Source organism: Miscanthus floridulus, chromosome 6 (assembly GCF_019320115.1).
Source record: "Miscanthus floridulus cultivar M001 chromosome 6, ASM1932011v1, whole genome shotgun sequence".
NCBI classification, from domain to species: Eukaryota; Viridiplantae; Streptophyta; class Magnoliopsida; order Poales; family Poaceae; genus Miscanthus; species Miscanthus floridulus.
The window spans coordinates 96,600,020-96,620,990 of NC_089585.1; the positions used below are offsets into that span (position 1 = coordinate 96,600,020).

The 20,971-nt window shown below is 46.8% G+C and overlaps 2 protein-coding genes and 1 pseudogene across 6 annotated transcripts; all 3 read left to right on the forward strand.

Annotated features, from left to right (window-relative positions):
• Positions 1–620: 620 nt before the first annotated feature.
• Positions 621–6,963, forward strand: LOC136456374 (YTH domain-containing protein ECT2-like). Of its 5 annotated transcripts, none has more exons than XM_066456215.1 (10): positions 623–1,225; positions 2,158–2,222; positions 2,365–2,509; positions 2,585–2,652; positions 3,275–3,424; positions 3,536–3,730; positions 3,820–4,341; positions 4,804–5,016; positions 5,442–5,597; positions 6,106–6,963. In XM_066456215.1, the coding sequence occupies exons 1-10, from the start codon at positions 1,195–1,197 to the stop codon at positions 6,319–6,321; spliced, it is 1,761 nt and encodes a 586-aa protein (XP_066312312.1). In that variant the 5' UTR covers positions 623–1,194; the 3' UTR covers positions 6,322–6,963. The 5 variants fall into 5 exon arrangements, with proteins under 5 accessions (XP_066312314.1, XP_066312312.1, XP_066312311.1 ...); XM_066456214.1 differs by having other exon boundaries at positions 623–973; positions 1,077–1,225; positions 3,275–3,730; XM_066456217.1 differs by having other exon boundaries at positions 621–1,225; positions 3,275–3,730; positions 5,442–5,562; positions 6,106–6,248.
• Positions 6,964–18,429: 11,466 nt separating this feature from the next.
• On the forward strand, positions 18,430–18,834 carry LOC136458717 (probable tyrosine-protein phosphatase DSP2). Its single transcript, XM_066458643.1, has 3 exons — positions 18,430–18,499; positions 18,549–18,592; positions 18,661–18,834. Exons 1-3 carry the CDS (start codon positions 18,430–18,432, stop codon positions 18,832–18,834), a joined length of 288 nt encoding a protein of 95 aa, XP_066314740.1.
• A 490-nt stretch (positions 18,835–19,324) lies between these two features.
• LOC136458716 (STOREKEEPER protein-like) lies at positions 19,325–20,649 on the forward strand (annotated as a pseudogene).
• The last annotated feature ends 322 nt before the right edge of the window (positions 20,650–20,971 follow it).

Here is a 20,971-nt window from a genome sequence, read left to right on the forward strand (position 1 = left end):
AATACTGTTCATTATAATTCGATTAAAAATAAACTAGTTTGACCTGCACGTAACTTATAGTTGCATCTTTTGTGGATGAAAGTAGTATCACTCGTAAACTCATACGGACTACTAAGCCAGCTACGCAAAAAGCCTAAGGGCCTGGGTTTTACACTTATTATCCTGACCGACCTCAAGCGAGGTTAAAGCAAGAAGAATAACGTTATGGCACCAACGAAGGTTCCGTAACTTCAAAGTAAAGCAAGAAGAATAGCGAGAAAGGTGAGGGTAATAGAGACGTAGATATAGATATAAATAGATATTCGCCCTGTTCTCTTGGGTTTGTTTGGCTGATAAGCCATGGCTGAAAGTACTGTTGACTGATTTGGTGTGAGAAAAAAATATTGTTCGTTGACTGAAAAATACGACTTATAAGTCAATCAAGCCTAAGTCAACAGGGTGACTGTTTGACAATCGACCTAGGTGTAGATATAGCTAGATGTCGTAGGATAGTTGACACTCAATAAATATCTCTTAGTTTTGAGAAATTTAGAAATCATTTGGTTGCAACAAATATCTTGAAATTTCTGCATAAATAGGGCTCAACCCAAGGAGGCTATTATGTCACGGGACTCGCAGAGGATCCGAGTCGTGCAGTCCTACTCCTGCCGTGTGGGATACAATGCAAAAGGTGTAATTAAAGAAAGCCAAAATATATAGACCCAACCTAAACGCTACAGAACTCTTGCAAAAGAACCTGCAAGCAACCCACAAACAAAGGCAGCCGTCCTCCACTCTCCATCTCTTGCAGGATCAAAAGTTCAAAACCACAGAGACCGAAAATCGCCATCCATCCACTCCACCAGAAAAAAAAAAAGCTTCCCAACCAATTAAACTCCCCTCGCCGAAACTCGCCGCCGTCTCCTCGCCTTCACTGGCTCCACCGCCGTCTCCCACGCCTCCGCCGTTTCCTCGTCTTCTGTCCGCCCCCGCCGTATCGGCCTCCTCCCTCGCCTCGTCGTTCACCAGTTCTCGCGTGCTGCCTCAACCCCGTGCCATGTCTGTCTAACTGACGCCTCGTTTATCGCGCTCTGCAGCGGCGGCCGGAGCAGGCTAGGTTACCGGCGGCCCCCCCAGCGCCCCCACTTCGCGGTCGAGCTGGAGGACACGCGTAGCAACGCCGGGTTCTTCTGCGGCGAGCTGTGGTGTGGCCTCATGGAGCCCAAGGGCGAGTTGGCCCAGAAGCGTATCCTTCCTTCTCATTTCGCTTCGCTTCCCGTACGGCTTATTATTTCTCTTTTCGTGGATCCGGCGGATGGATTCCTGGAGCTCATGCGATTGCTGTTCTTGTTGTTGCGTTTTTTTTGGGGGGGGGGGGGGGGGGGGGGGGGGGGGGGGGTTGGATCAATAGAGTTTCAGTAGCTGTTTTAATTTGAAGTACTGGAGTGTGGAATTTTGTCGCTCCTGTTGCTATTCAACTCCGTTTTTATCCTCCTATAAAAAGTTTCTTTTTTTGTTAATATGGACTTTGGAAAACGAAAACAGTCTTTGAATCTGGATTGCCCTTGGATCACAGTTTGCCAGAACTTATCGCAGAATTGTCTATGCAGTTTTTTCTCCTTTTTTCATGAGCGGGCTGTGTAGAATTCTGATCAAGGTTTTGATCCATTTTAAATTTAATAATCCTGACAGTGGACATTATTGAGCCTTTCCATTCTATCATGTTAGGGTTGCTATTAGCAATCCAGTAATATATGCTATTATTAGGTGCCCTTCATTATTGGGGTTTGAGAGATGGTGAGAGCTGAGCCAACTCCCATTTATTTGACAGGTAAACCAATAATATGGTGCCTGCACTGAAGGATTCCTGTATATTGGTTAGGTTGGCGTTGCATGTCTCAGTCCCTCAAATCTAGTTCAGCTAGAGTTCCTTGACCACCCTTGCATTTGTGAAACAGAAATGAAATTTTATGTACTTTAATAAAATAATCTATTGTTTTTTAGATCTATCCCTATGATCCATTGATGAAAGCTGCACAATATCAGCCTGATGTTATGTCTGTTGATCACTGTACTGTGGCTGTGGTTGGCTTATTTTATTGGCCACTCCCCACTCGTGGACAATGACCCTTAGAAGTATATATTCTGTTTGCAAACCTTGACTTTTCTGTCATCCAGCTATTGAAGAAGCAATCGACAGCTTGAAGATTGATGCTAGCACGAAGGCAAGCAATGTCAACTTGGTGAGATTCTCATTCCCATACACAATTTACTAACTTGCTTATCTTCTTAGCGTATAAAGAACACCTTTCTTTCCTTCTTTGTCCTGTGGTTGGTTGGTTGTGCTATATCCTTCTTGACGCCTTTCATCTTCGACCCTTGTAGCCTGCTAAGAAAGATGCAAGTTCTTCTGATGCAGTATCTTGCATTTCCTCTGGCGATGCAGCTAGTACTGTGAAGGAAAGTGAAATGAACCAAGAAACTTCTTTTGGGGACCAAGGGATGTATTACTATGGATATTATTATCCTGGTAGGTAGATTATGATTTGATTATTTTATTTTAAAAAGAAGTTCATTCATTTGCGTACTTGATTGTTTAGTGCAGGTTCATACGGAGGATGGGATGAGAATGGTTACTTTGTTGGATATAATGGCCTAGAGGTGCACCCAGCAGTAAGTTATAATAATAGTGTACTTCATAAAGTCTCACATATGCCTTTCCTATTGTAGTCACCAGTGGTCCTAACTTTGAAGTCTGGTGCACTTTGTGCGTCTCTATGGTGGTACCAACGAGCTTTGCACCTGTTGGCTGTCATCTTTTCTTGACATGTTTGGGAAAGTGGCCTACTATTGTTAGTGTCACTCTTTATTCTTCTATTGTTATCCTTGTGCCAAAAATCTCTCTGCAGGATTTGTTAAACGATTTTTATTGCCATCGCCCTATATGCTGTCATGACCTCATGACTATTCTGCTGTACTGCTCGAGATAAACAATGAATGAGTATTCCTGTTTTTAGCGAGGACAAGTTATTTTAGTTGCATGCCTGCTATGCAAGGAATTATAGTCAGTTCATATATATACTTTTCAATCCTACTTGAATGAAGAGTAAATTATGAGCGTTGTTTGAAGTACTCAATTTCAAAAGTGGTGATTGAATTGTTGCCTTTTTTTAGTTATGTGGCATCTTTCTTTTCCAGTGTCATCATTTCCAGGATGAACTGTTCCTTGACTGTGCAGCTGTTAAAGCTGTTTGCACAAGAACTTGTTTTATATCTGCCTTATATTCCATTTCAGGTGGTTCAAGCTGACAATGGGTCATATCTGTGTTATCTTCCGGGGTATGAAAATGGATATGCTTCTTATAGTCCGGTTGTTCCTGGAGGCATTGCTAGTGTGGATGGTCAATATGTCAGCAAAGAACCATATTACTCCACTGCAATTCCAGTACAGGATCTAAGCACACCTGGCATTTTTGCTCAATCAATTGCATACGGAACTGAACTAGTACCTGCATACTCATGGGACTCTTCTTTTGTTCTTCTGGATGGGGTTCAGGGACATCCAGTTGGTGTGCATCAAACAAATTATGCTGCAAGACCAAAATATTCTTCTAATAAGCATGATATTCCTTCTTCGAAAGCTGCCCGCAGTGCAAAACCCGCAGCAGATACTGTCAAAGGATCATCATCAGGTCTAGAAACTGTACCAAATGCTGCTAATAGCAGCCCATCATCGAAGGGTGCAAATAAGGTAAACCTTGTAAAACATTGATCTTGCCATCTTGGCCCTTGCCCCATAAAGGTAGGAAACTTACTTTCACATGCTTGTTCTCATGCTAGGCATCTGGTGCTTCCATAACAAAAGGATATCTTCCATCTAACAAGATTGTGATGCATAGTAATAACCAAGGAAAAAACAGTGTTTATCAAAGCAAAGGTATCAATGTGAAAGAAAGTGGTAGAAGCTGGAACAACGGTGAGAAGCTTAAGACGAGAAGTAAGTTAAATGGACATGGTGATTCTGAATCTAATGAGAACAGCCACACTGATAACTCAAAACACAGTTTGAGCCCTCCATCTGATGTTGGATTATCAAGTGCAGGGGGTGCTAAGGCTAGCATACCTTCGCATGTTGCAATAAGCAAAAATGCATATAATCTTTCAGATTTTGTTACAAAGTATGAACAAGCTCTATTCTTTGTAATTAAGTCTTACAGTGAAGATGATATTCACAAGAGTATCAAGTACAATGTCTGGGCAAGTACTCCTAATGGAAATAAAAGGCTTGACAATGCCTATAGACTTGCACAAGAAAGGATGGCAGAAAAAGGAACCAAATGTCCTGTTTTACTTTTCTTCTCAGTAAGTACACGCTACTAATTGTTCCTAGAGAATTATTTTTTTCTCATGAACATCACCTTGAATCTCAGAGTATAGTGTCCCCGTGGTATTCCAACATTTGTTCTTATTCAATGTATCTAACTGTTGTTTGAGTACTTAGTTTCACGTGAGAAGTGCACAACAGGAAGCGATTACTTTCTAATCTATCTGTTTATTTTAAAATAACATGCCATTTGGTTTCTTTGTTCCATGGAAGTTCTAGTAATCATTACAGCCGTCTAAACATGGTGTACCAGTATGTAGGTAGAACATGGCAACCTTTGTTTTAACTATCTGATAACACAGTGCTGCCTTGTTTTTTTCATACTTTGTTTCACATGTTCGTACCAAGTTAATGAGTTGCATATCGAAGTGGCCCTTTTATGAAAAGGGTAGCATTATTATTTTTCTTCTGACCTTTTCATGTTGATTATTAAACTATAGGTTAATGCTAGTGGTCAGTTCTGTGGCGTGGCTGAGATGGTTGGCCCAGTAGATTTCAACAGGAACATGAACTTCTGGCAACAGGACAAGTGGAACGGTTTCTTCTCGGTAAAATGGCACATTATCAAGGATGTTCCCAACCCACAATTTCGCCATATAATTTTGGAGAATAATGAGAATAAACCTGTGACAAACAGCAGGGACACGCAAGAGGTAACTTTCCAATACTTAGCAAGAGTTTCGTGCTATTTTTTACGGCAAGAGGTTGAGCTTTGTAAGTTAATTCTCATTTCATGGCAATATGTCAGGAAATCTGTTTGTTCATAATATTTCATGCTATTGCCCATGTGATTTTCCTTGCTATTGAAACAATCAATCCTATTTGTGCTCTGTGTGATTAATGAATCTTCCATGATCTGAATGATTCTCTTGATTCTTCTATTTTGTATGAAACAAATGCCAACAACTTTATAAGCATCGGAACTACTTTTAGGTTCTTGTCTATTCTACTCTTCAGTTTCCTCTGTTTTACTAATCAGTTAGGGTGTTTCATTCTTGTCTAAATATGCTTTTCTTGTACTGTAAAGATGGTATTTTGGTTTAATTCTACCACTGATTATGTATGATTTCAAATCCAGGTCAAATTTTCACAAGGTACAGAGATGTTGAACATTTTCAAGAACTTTGCATGTAAAACATCAATACTGGATGACTTTGACTTCTACGAAAATCGGCAGAAAGTAATGCAGGACAGAAGAGGCAAGCCGCTTACTACGTCGTTTGATCACCCAGTGGTATGGAGTGATGAACTGAATAATCTTAACTCCTATTCTTTAACAACAATATTATTTGTTTCTATTTGTTCATTGTATTTAAGGACCATATAAAGCAAATAGTTTTACTTGGTCAAAATGGCAGTGCTATGCTTCTTGGTTTATGTTTGGTGAAAGGTTATGGGTATTTCAATTGAGACCTAGAACTTCCTATAGGAATACACAAGGAAATAATACAATTGGCCAAAATAGATAATGAGAATCATCTCCATATCATTTTACATTTCTTAACAAATATAATCTGTTTGGCTATTCTAAGTGCTTTTTTTTTTCTGTGTAAAGAACGTGTCATTTTGAATTCTTTGGTCCAGTATTTTTTTCTGTAACTTAATTGACCCGATTGGCTTTTGGTGACAGAAGATTTTAGTTGCACATATTAATATCTCCTAATAATAGTAATCTGTCATTCACATTATCATTGACAAATAGCAATTATTATGTTCCTCATTGATTTTCATCGTCTATGCAGCCAAAAGCTGAAAAAACTGCAGAAATTAAAAGGCAAACACAATTGGTAAGTGCCACAGAATTTGGTAGAGCCAAGAGTAATGAGGGGCAGGGCAACAATGTTGGGATGGTACATGATACAACCAAGAAAAATGAGGAGCAGAGCAACAATGTTCCAGAAGTACTTGATGCCTGTAGTAACAAGGAGCAACCCAGCGAAGTTGCAACACAAGGATGATGCCATGCGCTAGTTGAACTGGGGAATGAGATAGCCTCTGGAATGGACTTCAACCTGAATGATAAATTTGATGTGTACAACGTCAAGAAACCATCATTTGTCATCGGTTCTCTTCCATTTTCTCATGCAAGCGGAAAAGGAAAAAGAAAGTGAAGCTATGGGACTGTCTTCCCACGAGAAATGTTCAATGACTGGGAAAAAGGTTCTAAGGCACATTTAGGTTGAGCCCCCTGGTGCTAAGGCATTAGAACCCCCTCCTTGTCTATTTTATTTTTCATCTCGGAGGGTATTTTCTTTTCCTGTGTTGTGTCTTTGTTTTTTCTCTTGTTCTTCCTATTACACTGCTGAGATTATGCGAAGCAGTTTGCGCTGTGGTCCAAAGAAGCCAGTTTGCCTTATGGCTGGGTTGGGTGTGCTTAAGGGAGTGTTTGTTGCTTTGTGGGTTGTCCTCTAGGATGTGGTATGTGTTGACTGTTTCCTTTTAGAATCTGTGCACTTGTTCTAGAAACTGACATAGAAGAAAAGAGAAAAAAAAGGATTGTGAGGGATTAGGAATTGATTACAATAACTTAATCTTATGTTGCTGTTTCTTCCATTATCAAGAAAAGGAACAAAAAGGATTTGAAAAGCTGTTGATGTGTACTTCGCCGATACCATGTGTCTTGCAGCCTGCTATGAACCTTTTGTTTTCGCTTGGTTCTTTATGGCTAAATTGGGTGTTCGATTCGGACATCTTTGGTTGGCCTTCGCCGCGTTCTGATGAATGAATTTTTTTTTTAACGCAATGATGGATGAATATACAGTATGTGTAAGACTGTGGAGAGCACTTTCCAGAGTGATTTCGACGGATTGTGAACTGACATCCAGTCCTTTCGGAAAGGGACTTCCTATCTGTTTGCTTTCTGGGCATATGTATAAAGGTAACTTTATCGATGCTATCATATTGCCTTTGAAATGTTGAGAATAATTTTGTTTATGAATCAAATATGCTATGGGGAGTGGACGGCCTTTTCTGATCGGCTGATTGCTTGCTCTTCAGTGAGGAGCAGCGGGCGTTGGAGCCTACAAATTTTTTGGTCTGTGAAGTGGCAAGCTTCAGCTGCTTGTTTGCGTTGTTAAAAATACATAGTATTTGTAGAGACACACCTCACACCCAATATGGGAGGTGACCTTCATATATATAGCCAATATGGCTGGGTATGCAAGGAATACAATCAAGTATACATAGTAGGTGCTAATCATAGCTAATCACACAGACTTGCCTAATACCCACCCGCAGTCTAAGCGGGAGGATCCCGGACGCATAGACTGGACCTGTACAGGAAGGCCTTTGGTCATGATGTCTGTGAACTGGTGAGAGGACATCACATGAAGGACCTGAACTTGGCCCAAGGCGACCTCACGAACGAAGTGAATATCAATCTCAATGTGCTTCGTGCGACGATGATGAACGGGATTGGTTGTCATGTAGACAGCGCTGACATTGTCGTAGTAGACAACCGTCGTCGAAGCAATGGGAACATGGAGCTCCTGCAGGAGCTGGCGTAGCTAGCAACACTCGGCCACCACATGAGCAACAACACGGTACTCTGCTTCTGCACTGGAGCGGGAGACCGTGGTCTGACGCTTGGAGGACCAAGAAATCAGATTGTCGCCGAGGTAGACAATAGCCAGAGGTGGAGCGCCGAGAGTCTGGGCAGCTAGCTCAGTCGGCATCGGAGTAGGCGACCAGGGACTGAACAGGGCCGACACCAATGTGGAGGCCGGATGAGAGAGTGCCCTTCAGGTAGCGTAGAATCCGCTTGATCATGCATGAAGAGGCACACCTGTTGGACGGCGTAAGCCAAGTCAGGACAGGTCAGCGTGAGGTACTAGAGTGCGCCAGCAAGGCTCCGGTACGCGAACGGATCAGCAACAGGGGCATCGACGGTGGCAGAAAGCTTGGCATGAGTGTCAACAGGTGTCGTCGTAGAGTGACACTCAGCCATGCCGGCGCGTTGAAGGAGCTCACGGCGTACTGTCGCTGTGATAAGAACAAGCCGTCGGTGGAGCGAGTGACGGAGATGCCGAGAAAGTGATGGAGTGCGTCTAGATCAGTCATGGCAAACTCTGAGTGGAGACGCCCAATGATCTGCTGTAGAAATGTCGTCGAGGACGCAGTAAGTACGATGTCGTTGACATACAGAAGCAGGTAGGCCATACTGATCCCGTCTTTGTAGATAAAGAGGGAGGTGTCGGAAGTCGAGGCGACGAAGCCGAGCTGGCGAATGTATGTCGCAAAACGCTGGTACCAGGCTCGGGGAGCCTACTTGAGGCCGTAGAGGGAGCGCTGCAACAGACACACATGATCAGGAAAAACAGGATCGACGAAGCCTAGGTGTAACGTCCCGGCCCAGGGCTTAACAGGATTAACAGGATACTCATACCAACAAGTTGCAACTTCTTTTCCGGAAACCCGTCTCTAAAGAACTCTGAGTTTAAGCGTGCTTGGTCTAGAGCAATTTTAGGAAGGGTGACCGACCGGGAAGTCATTCCCGAGTGCGCATGAGTGAGGACAAAGTGCGCAGAAAAGACTTGTGTGGGTCTGTGAGGGCAGTCTATGTCCTAGAAAAGCTGCCAGATGTAAGTGGGCCCGGCCTCGTAGAGGCGGGACGTTATAGAATGGTATCAGAGCCGACTCTTGCGGTTTCACAGGTGCGTGTGTCGTAGTTACGCAGGCATGGTGCACATGGCTGGAGTGGTCCTAGAGTGGTCACACAGCATGGCACATGCGCTGGCACTGGACACACGGATGTGGCCAAGAGGGGACGTTCCTGGCTTGGGATTGACCGACGAGGACGTCGATCTTTTAAGGGGGTGAGGATGTAACATTCCGGCCCAGGGCTTAACATGATTAATAGGATACTCATACCAATAAGTTGCAACTTCTTTTCCGGAAGCCTATCTCTAAACTATGAGGTTAAGTGTGCTTGGTCTAGAGCAATTTCAGGATGGGTGACCGATCGGGAAGTCCTTCCCGGGTGCGCATGAGTGAGGACAAAGTACGTAGAAAAGACTTGTGTGGGTCTGTGAGGGCAGTCTATGTCCTAGAAAAGCTGCCAGATATAAGCGGGCTCAGCCTCGTAGAGGCGGGACGTTACACTAGGGGCTGCTGGCAGTAGACGGTCTCCTCTAGATGTCCATGGAGAAAAGCGTTCTTAACGTCTAGCTGATGAATAGGCCAGTCGCGTGAGGCAGCAATGCTGATAACAGCCCGGATGGTTGCTAGTTTGACCATCGGGCTGAATGTCTCGTCGTAGTCGATGTCGTGGCGCTGGAAGAAGCCACAGACCACCCAGCGAGCCTTGTGGCGGGCGAGGGTACCATTGGAGTGGTACTTGTGCTTGAAGATCCACTTGCCAGTGACCATGTTGGCACCGGGTGGCCGGGGCATGAGGCGCCATGTTCCGTTGTCGATGAGCACCTTGTACTCCTCAGCCATGGCCGCACGCCAGTTTGGATCAGCCAAACCGCTACGGTAGTTGGAGGGAAGTGGAGATGGAGTGGTTGTCGCAGAGAGCCCCACATACCGCATAACCGGTATGGCCCCAGACTGGGTCCGCATGATGTGTCGTTCCTGCTGTATGGGAGGTGCCGAAGGAGTTGCAGGCATCGTTGGCTGCTGTACAGGAGCAGTAGCCATTGGCTGCTGTACAGGAGCAGTAGCCGGCTGTACAGGGGCAGTAGCCTACTGAACAGGGGCCGGAGGCTGCTGAGCAGATGCATTAGCTGATCCTAGTGCTGTAGAGGATCCGTCATGCGCCCGTGGACGCCGGCTGTAGACAAGCCGGATGTCCCGCGGGACAGCTGAAAGCTCTAGTTTGGTTTTGGTTAATTGATGAAACCCTAAGTGCTAACCTAGTTTATCAAGATGATTATGAGATAGGTAGCACTACTCCAAGTGATGAAGCAATGGCGAAGATCATGACAATGGTGATGGCATGGTGATGGTCAAATGATTAAACTTGGAAAAGAAGAAAGAGAAAAACAAAAGGCTCAAGGCAAAGGTATAAAATGTAGGAGCTATTTTGTTTTGGTGATCAAGACACTTAGAGTAGTGTGATCACATTTAGGATTGATAGCCGTACTATTAAGAGGGGTAAAACTCGTATCGGAATGCGGTTATCAAAGTGCCACTAGATGCTCTAACTCATTACATATGCATTTAGGATCTAGTACGTGGAGTGTTAACACCCTTGATAATATTTATGAAAATATGCTGACACATGTGCACAAGGTGTTTGCAGGGTTGAGATGGGTTTGGGTCCCTCTCTCCCTCCCGCCTCGCAAGCTCGGCGGGATTCGGCGCTTTCGGAAAAATGAAATGTCTATTTTCTATTGCGTCGGATACAAAATTCTTGGTGGTTGGCACATTTGAGCAAGGGTGAAGAAGTTAGAGTTGAAATGGAGTTGGTCGAAATGATGCTGGCGTCGGTCTACTGACCGGACGTTGAGTCACTCAGCGACCGGACGCTGAAAGGCTGCGTCCGGTCGAGCTGTCAGACGGCACAGTGGCTAGGGTTGAGCACCGGACGCTGGTCTGCGTCCGGTCAAGGTGGACCGGATGCGTCCGGTCGAAAAATATACCTTGGGAGAAAATCGATTGTCTCTTGTCTTTGACATTCTCCCGGTGATTGGCTATATATTCATCTTGTGATTGGTTCATCCCCTACACGTCGGTATAATCACCTTACTCACTTATTTATATTCTTGCAAACTAGTTGACACAAGCTCTTTAGTGTAATTAGAATTGAGAGCTTGCTTTATTATTTATATTCATCTAGTTGAGCTCTTTAGAGTAGCAAGGTTGAGAGCTCTTAGTGAGTAATTACATAGTAAGTTTGTGTGCCTAAGTAATCATTGCAACTAGAATTGTTGGATAGGTGGCTTGCAACCCTTGTAGAGCTAGAGCAAGTTTGCATTACGCTATTTATTATACTAATCAAATTGCTCTAGTTGATTTGTAGATTTTTAAATAGGCTATTCACCCCCCCTCTAGCCATATTAGGACCTTTCAACAGCCGCTGGAGGGGCAGCCACTAGAGGAGCAGCTGGAGCCGAGGCAGCCGCTGGAGGAGCAGTAGGAAGTACAGGGCTATGGAACAAGATGGCGGGGTCGTCGATCAGCTCCTCAATGAAACTGGGATGTGACGGCCCAACAGCAGAGGGCAAAGGTGCAGGATGCACCGGCACTGTAGTACCTGCAAGCAAAAAATCCAGGTCGCTTGGCGAGGACCTAGCCCGAAGGAAAAACAAGTCTCATCGAAGACCACATGGCGAGAGATGATGATGCGCTTAGTGGCCATGTCAAGGCAGCGATACCCCTTATGGGAAGATGGATAGCCGAGAAAAACACATGCTGTGGAGCGAGGAGAGAGTTTGTGGCGAGCCGTGGTGGTCAAGTTCGGATAACAGAGACACCCAAAGACATGTAAGTGGGAGTACTCGGGAGGTTTGTTGTGGAGGAGAGTATATGGAATGCCATGGCGAACAGCGGAGCATGGACGCCTATTCAGAAGGTATGTGGCTGTGGCGAGCGCCTCAGCCCAGTACTGAGCAGGGATGTGTGCATGGAGGAGCATCGTGCGACTGATGTTGTTCAATGTGCGAAGAAGACGTTCAACCTTGCCATTTTGTGGGGACATATATGGACATGAGAGGCATAAATGAATACCACGGGAAGCATAGAGAGTATGGAGGGTATTGTTTACGAACTCAGAGCCGTTGTCGGCTTGGACAACTTTGGTGGCAAGGCTGAATTGAGTGTGGACATAATTGCAAAAATTTGCAATATGTATGGAGACTTTAGATTTGCGAGTGAGGGGAAAGGTCTAATAGAAATGAGTAAAATCATCAAGTAAAACGAGATGATATTGATACCCGGATACACTTGCAACCGGGGATGTCCATACATCACAGTGAACAAGTTCAAAAGGCATGGAAGTATATGAACTGGAATCTGAAAAGGGGAGGCGCACATGTTTGCCAAGCTAACAAGAATGACATAGCAGTTGCTCTACTTTATTATAGCTGATGGACGCATTACGACGAAGAATGTCGATGGTGGCAGAGCTGGGATGACCAAGATGGTGATGCCAGAGGTCGGTGGAGATGGCAATGCTGGCGTGTGGAGCGGAAGATGCAGCAGGGAAGGTGTAAAGATCACCAGCACTATTGCAGCGAAGCATCACGCATCGGGTTGGGATATCCTTGATAGAAAAACCAAGAGCGTCAAATTTTATAGAACAATTGTTGTCCCTAGTAAATTAACGGACAGATAGCAGATTGCAGACTAGAGATGGGACAACTAAGACATTATTAAGATGAAAATTAGACGCTGGTGTATGAAGAACAGACTTGCCACGACATGAAATAGGAAGATGTGCACCATTGCCAACTGTAATGGAAGAGTGAGGAGGAGAATGATGAGAGAGGAGTATACTATCCGAGGAGCTCATGTGGGAGGAGGCGCCGGAATCCAGGACCCAGAGATGCTGGCCCTAGAGATGCATCTGATTGAGTGCAGCAACAAGACCATCCTGGTTCCACATGGGAGCTGGTGGAGAGACATGGAGCGGCGCAAATGTTGTGGGGGCTGTAGAGGCGCGAAGGCTGTGTGAGCCTGAGGAGGAGGGGCGCCAAGCACGCCTGGGCGCCAGCCGGCCTGCTGAGCCGAAGGAGGGCCCTGTGGTGCCCATGGATTGTAGCAAAGCCAAGGGCCCATGGGGCGGTATTGACCAGTTTGGCCAACGCCGCCGCGCTGCTACGTAGAGCCGCTGTTCTAGCGCCGGCCCTTGCCCTTGCCCTTGCTGCCGCTGTTGTTGCCACCGACGCCGCCCTTGGTGCTGCCGTAGCCGGTCACGTGTGGGTTGTGTGGACCTCTAGAGTTGGCTGTGGCAGCGAGAGCACGGCACCCGCCTGGGCTGGTGCAGCCAGAGCTGGCGGTGGTGAGGAGGGCGGTGCTGGCGACCGTCTTTTCATCATTGGCGAGACGGAGCTCCTTTAGGGCCAGCATGTCATGGGCCCTAGTGAATGTGGGAAGGACAGCGGAGTTGGCGATGTCCTCGGTGGTGTTGGAGAAGCGAGGATTGATGCCGCACAGAAGGGCGAGGACGAGCTACGAGTCTTGGACAGGATGGCCGATGTCGCGAAGAGCGGCGGCCTTGATCTTTAGCCGCTGGCAGTAGGCCGATATGGTGCTGTCACCTTGCACCATGGAGTGAAATTCATTGAGGAGGAAGATGACGCGTGGCTCCCGGTTGGCACAGAAAATCCCTTCAATGGCCACTCACAGATCACGGGCGGTGGGATCGGCACCGTCCATGGCGAGGTCGAGGACGGAGTCGTCGACGGAGCCGGAGATCCAGCCCCAGACGCAGCACTCCGCGGCATCCCACTAAGGATCATCAGGATGAGGAGGAGCAGAGCCATCGATGTGGGAGCGAAGGCCGAACTTGCCGCACAGCGACTTGAAGAAGAACACCCACTTGGAGTAGTTGGATTGCAGGTCCAACGTGAAAGGGATGTGGGACTTGCCATTGACCATGGCGTAGTTGTGAGCCACGATCGGGGCAGCAGCGTCGGTGCTCATGGCAGCCATGGTTGGGGTGCCTGTCGCGGGCAGGGTGCCGGCGCTGGTAGCCGAGGAGGAGGAAGAGGCTATCGGAGATGAGAGGGGGAGTAGAACAGTCGGTGAGGGTGGACGGGTGAAGGGTCGAGATGGCGGACTAGAGGGGGGGTGAATAGTCTTTTCTAAAATTAATCGCGTCGGCTAACCGATACAAATGCGAAATTAAAACTATCGGTCTAGCCAAGACTATACCCCCACTATATATGTTCACTAGCACCTTGTAAAGATAACAATTATGCAACAAACGTGCCGGGCTAGTTAGAGCTCTCCTAACCAATTCTAGAAGCAAGGTCACACAAACCTATGCCACTAGTACTTTAAGCTAAAGGGAGCTCCTACACATGCTAGTAAGCAAAAGCACAAAGCTAACTAAGCTCACTAGCAATGCTCAATAACAAGGCAACCAATGCCTAATTAGAGAGCGCAAAGACTTAGCTACACAAACTAAGTAATATGACTAACAAGGTTACACAAACCAAATTAGCCACGCAAGGGAGCTACTTCTATGCTACACAAGCATGAAGGTAATTAGCAAGCTACACAAGCTAACTAATTACAAAAGCAACAACACAAGCTTAATGTATATGAAAGTAAACGCAAGCTTGTGTAACGGAGATGCAAACCAACGGGAAGAACAAGGTTGACACGATGATTTTTCTCCCGAGGTTCACGTGTTTGCCAACACGCTAGTCCCCGTTGTGTCGACCGCTCACTTGGTGGTTCGGCGGCTAATTGGCATCACCCGCCAAGCCCGCACGTCGGGCGCCGCAAGAACCTACCCCTTGAGTGAGGGTAGCTCAATGACACGCTTTACTAGAGTTGCTCTTCGCGGCTCCCGCGGGGCGAGCACAATGCCCCTCACAAGCACTTCTCCGGAGCGCCGCACAAGCTTCTTGCGGGCTTCGACGGAGACCACCACCAAGCCGTCTAGGAGGTGGCAACCTCCAAGAGTAACAAGCACCACCGGCTTGCAACTCGATCACCTAGTGCCACTCGATGCAACCTCACGATGCAATCGCACTAGAATCGCTCACTCACACAATCGGATGATCACTATCAAGTATATGTGTGATGGAGGGCTCCCAAGCACTCACAAGCATGGACACTAAGTCCCTTGAGGTGCTCCACACCAGCCATGGCCGAGGGCCACTTCTATTTATAGCCCCAAGGGCTAAACTAGCCGTTACCCCTTCACTGGGCAACGGTCGGGACGACCGGACGCTCCGGTCGTGTTGACCGGACGCTGGACCTCAGCGTCCGGTCGCCCGCAGACGACCACGTGTCCCGATTCCAACGGTCACTTGACCTGATCGGACGCAGCAGTTTCAACTGACCGAACGCTGGACCCTCAGCGTCCGGTCATTTCCAGTAAGCTCCCGAGCATGACCGGACGCGTCCGGTCGAACGCGATCGGACGCAGCCAGCGTCCGGTCACTCTCCAGCTACTGCTACACTCCACGTCAGCGCGACCGGACGTAGCCTGCCAGCGTCCGGTGCATTCAGATCCAGCGTCCGGTGCTTAACCCTAAGCACTGTGCCGACCGACAGCCTGACCGGACGCACTACTTCAGCGTCCGGTCGTTTCGGACTCAGCGTCCGGTCACTGTTAAACAGTTAGACCGAATCCCTTTCTCCTCTAACTTCTTCACCCTCGCTCCAATGTGCCAACCACCAAGAGTTTGCATCCGGCGCAATAGAAAATAGACATTCCATTTTCCCGAAAGTGCCGACACCCCATCTCACCCCTGCAAACACCACCTCCTTTGTAAATGTGCCAACACCACCAAGTGTACACCATCATGTGTATGTGTGTTAGCATTTTCACAATCATTTCCCAAAGGATGTTAGCCACTTAACTTGCCACGCCACTCGATCCTAGCGACAATGCAAAGTTAGATCACTCGAGTGGCACTAGATGACCGATATGCAAACAAGTTTGCCCCTCTTGATAGTACGGTCATCTATCCTAAACCCGGTCATAAACTTCTCTACACACCTATGACCGGTGAAATGAAATGCCCTAGGTTATACCTTTGCCTTGCGCATTCCATTCCATCTCCTTCAATGTCGATGCAACACATGCACCAACACGATCAACAATGATATGATCCACTTCATATCATCACATGATCATATTGGTTCATCGATCTTGACTCTACTTGCTCTTCACCGTTGCCATCGTCCATCGGCGCCAAGTCTTGCTCAAGCTTCACCGCCACGCGGTCCATCACTCCAAAGCCTTCGACTTGCCCTTCACGCTTGCAACCGGTCCATCAAGCCAAGTCTTGTCTTGATCTTCTCCACATTGATCACATGACTCAATGTCATGTTTCATGTGCAATAAGCTCCTTCATCATCACATGTGTGAGCTTTGCAACATCTCCAAGCCATTTTCACCTTCATGGCATATGTTGCTCACACACATGTACCTGTGGACTAATCACCTGTGTATCTCATATAAACACAATTAGTCCACCTAGGTTGTCACTCAATTACCAAAACCAAACAAGGACCTTTCAACGGGTGCGAGGGAGACGCGCGCGTTGGGCTGCTGCACGAGCAGGAAGGGTCGCGCGGGGGAAGGTGCGATCAGGGAGAGTCGCAGGGGAGGAAAGGACAGAAAAATAGGATCTGATACTCTGATACCATGTAGAGACACACCTCACACCCAATATGGGGGGTGACCTTCATATATATAGCTAATATGGTTGGGTATATAAGAAATACAATCAAGTATACATAGCAGGTGCTAATCATAGCTAATCACACATAGACTTGCCTAATAGTATTTTGTAACTGGAGATGGTTCTTTCCTATGGTAGAATAGATTCACATGATTCTTCCTTTCTTTTCAGATGCTTCTTTTAATTGCCGATCTTTAGATGCTATGATTACTTTCTTGTTTGATAACAAGTGATTATACCTCACAAACATGGATTTAAAGTTAGCTTATGGAGAGAACCCACGCTAAGCTATTGCTATTTTTTTCGCTATGTCAACTATGACCTTTATATTGCGCTTTGGCGCTGCTAAATTGTTTGGTTGTTGCTTTGAAATAGTGCTGCTATTTCAATTTTAGCTATAAGAGTGCCAATTTAGTTATTATCTATTTATATTTTGATGCTAAGTTGGTCTTTTGAAAAATTGAACACTTGAGTCTCATGTGCCATATTAAGTAATGTTTCCTAGACTCCTGATGCCTTGTAAATATATTTGTGCCATCAAATTTCATGATTCTAATATTTTTGTGAATCAATTACTTGTATTTTTCATGGTTATCTTAAAACCGCTATCTGTTATAGTTCCGTTACAGCTGTGCTATACTTTATAGCTTCTAGAAAAAAGATGTCGCTATTTGCTATAGCCCGCAATTTAAAACCTTGCTCACAAATCATAGGAATATATGCCCAGTTTGGTTTTGGAGTTTATCATTTTGTTAAGGAGTAATAAACCAATAACGCAACCCATGTTTTAGCGAAGTATTGTGGTACGACCGGGAAAAAAAAATCCATGGATTAAATCTGCTCCTGATTTTTACTGTCGTCGGCGAACGATCTTGCCACCCTAGGATTCTTTCGTAGGCGCCGCAAAACACGAATCCTTACGTTCGTTGGGTCGCTGAAAATGTTAACCTGAAGGCAGCCCATTGTTGAAGGATAATCAAAGAAATTCTCAGCCCAACCCAGTACTGCCCAAGTCTTCAGCTGCTTCATTTCCCGTTAGGCCGTTTATGGGCCTAAATACTTAAAACTGAAGATGGGCTGTTGAAAGTACAATACACCAAATTTACCAGGGCAAGCTACCAAACAGGCTCCAAATCTGGAAAAAGAAAGGGAAACCAACAGATCTACAATCCATTGTTGAATTTCATGCGTGCTAACTTGGGCCAAACCTATGGCTACAGTTGGTTACTTGCAATATTGGTCCACAATCATCTCTAAAAACATGAGTGCAGTGGGAAGAAAACTTGAGGCAGAATAGTCATTTTAGTCCCTAACTACTTCCTCCATTCCTTAATATAAGCCATATAGTTTTTAGCACTAATATTAACGCATGGCTTGGGAAAGGATGTGAGACCGAGGAAAAAAAGGAAAATCAGGCCATATTCTCTCTCCCAATCAGATTGCTTCCTAAATCTAAGGGATTGGTTGGGGCATGTGCTATGTACGGTGGGAAGGTTTTCAAACTAATCGGCGTGGGAGCTGATACATACCTATATTTTGGAATTTTCTTTAGAAATCTATATGGCTTATATTAAGGAATGGAGGGAGTAATAATTATCACCTGTGACTCAGTTTCGTCCCTAAACTTCCAAGACGATTGTTTCGGTCCTTAAAGTTTACTTTTGGGCTTAGTTTCATCCATGAACTATCAAGGTGTGTTTCACTCCTCAAACTTTTCCTTTTAGTTTCATCCATGTATGTCAACTATCGGATACCATGTTGGTGCTGGAACCATTCGTCTACATCCCTGAAGAAACGATCCGAGAGGCGCTCAAAGTTATTCTTGGTACCGGCATTCACTGATACTTCCTCTTCTCCTGTTTCAATCTATTCAGACGTAAGAAACCAGCCAGTGCTCATCCACTGCAAGAGAGGCAAGGTAAGCCTCTTGCATTCCAGTTCAGCATTTTCCTTCCACGATACTACGCGGCGAGTGTTTTCTTTCAGCACCGGACTGGCTGCGTCGTCGGATGCCTGAGGAAGCCGCAGAAGTGGTGCCTGTCTTCAGTGTTCGATGAGTACCTGCACTTCGCGGCGGCGAAGGCGAGGAGCACTGACCAGAGGTTCATGGAGCTGTTCGACGCGTCGAGCTTGATGCACCTGACGGCCTCACAGTATTGAGCACTGACCAAAGCCAGTGGTTTCCAAGCGGTCCCGATCCTGCAACCATGCTGCATCAAGCGACAAGCTGTTTTCCGCTGTTGTTTCCGAAGCAACTCGGCAGAGAATAATGCTGGAACCATGAGTGTCTCCGGTGAGAATCGATAGGCAATGGCCTTAGGTTTTGTTGTGTGAGTGCTGTGGTTGCTTCGTGTTCGACTGATTTCAGATTCTGAACTGGTGATTTCTATAATGAACACTGGGAGTGGGAGTAGCACGACCTGCGTTACCCTTGAACGTTGTACACTGAACATGCCTGAACTCTGAATTGAAGAAGATGTTTCGACGCCCTGAATGGACCGGCTAACAGGGTCGCAGACACTGTCCGCGTTTTCAGAGGAAATGGACGGCAGATTCTCACTCCAGTGCCAAATCCAACGGATGAGCGTCCCAATCGGGCCCTATAAACAAGGACACAAAACCACGACGCCGGGAAGAGCCCCGACCGAGCCCGGCGCCGCCCCCACCGCTTGTCCCAAACCTCTAAACCCTAGAGCGGCGGCGGCGATGGCCCCCAAGCGCTCGGCTCCACCTCCGCCGCCTCCGCCCCCGGTTGCCTCCTCTGAGGATACCGCCTCTGGTTCGGGCTCCGAGGAGGAGGAGGAGATCGCCCACTCACCGCCTCCGGCCGCTCCCAAGAGCATTGCTCCGCCGCCGCAGAAGGACCAGGAACCCGAAGCGTCCGATGAGGATGAAGATGGCGAGGAGGAGGAGGAGGAGGACGAAGAAGAAGAGGACGAGAAGGCCAACCACGTGATCCCTTCTTCCGCCACCAGGCACCCGCCTCCGCCGCCGCCGACTCGCGAGGAATCCGAGACTTCCGACGAAGAAGAGGAGGAGGAGGAAGCGGAGGCGGACGACGAGATGCCGCAGGTGAAGCCCGCTCCAAGTCAAGAGATGAAGGCTAAGGGCGCAAAGCGGCCGAGCGCGCCGTTCCAGCGCACCTGGTCGACTGACGACGAGTTCACCTGGAGGCCCTCGCTGTGCACCTCCTGGAGCACGGCACGCTGCCTCCAACAGACGTGCTGGCCAACGCTCTCGCTGGCAAGCTCGACAACAGTGCCTGCAGCCTCTCCGAGCTCAAGAGGAAGGTGAAGAGGTTGCAGAGCCGGAACACCAAAGCGGTCAAGAAGGGCGCGCTGCCGAGCAAGGATCACGACCGCCGTCTCTTCGACCTCTTCAAGAACATCTGGCCTTCGGTTACCAAGGCGGTGCCTACCAAGGCGGCGGCTAACAGTGGCGCTGGGAGGGAGCCTGACGAGATGTGTGAGCTGTACCCATACCTTGCGGAGGAGGTGAAGGCGCTTCAGAAGGCACACCCGGGCTTGTTCAAGCGGGAGTTCACGATGATCGGCGATAGCAAGGCCCGTGCACTGGACGAGAAGATCAAGAAGCAGAGGCATGCACAGATGAAACTGCATCTGCGCCGCCACGACCTGACCAAGGAAGTGACCAAGACGCTCATGGACCTGGCTGAGTGATAGGGTGGACTAGGCTGAGCAGTATCTAGGCATTCTACTTTATGGCATTCAAATGCATTGATGCTCGATTACCAGCAAATTTTGTATCCTATACTGAAGTGCGGTAGCTGAATCTCGACTTTGTTATCTAGCTGGTGTTGAGTTTTTTGTTGTTCATGGTGATCGAGACTTGTTGCAGTGTCAGTGTTAAGTCAGGAAGTGCCTGGATGATGTTCAGTTATTCTGTTTTGTTGTTGGTTCTGAACTAGGCAGGATAACTTTTGTAGTCTAAATTTGTCAGTCTGAGCTCTAGTAATGTGGAAATACTATGTTACTGTAGTAATATGGAAATACTATGTTATTCGGAACCCTGACTCCCCGAGGACTTCACCACACCCCCGTCTGTGATGCCATTTCTTGATGTTGGCTAGCATTATATGAGATCAATTTATCATTTTCATAGGAACTCCAGAGTTCACAAAATTTCTATTATCAAATGCAGCCAACAGGCAATTTGGTGGGAAAACATTGAGACAGTTTCGATGAACATCCGGTGCAACACAATATTTCAGAGACTGACTTCTAACATGTCTTTTACAGTGATGGCTTTTTCTTTGCTGTGAAGGAAGTATCATTAA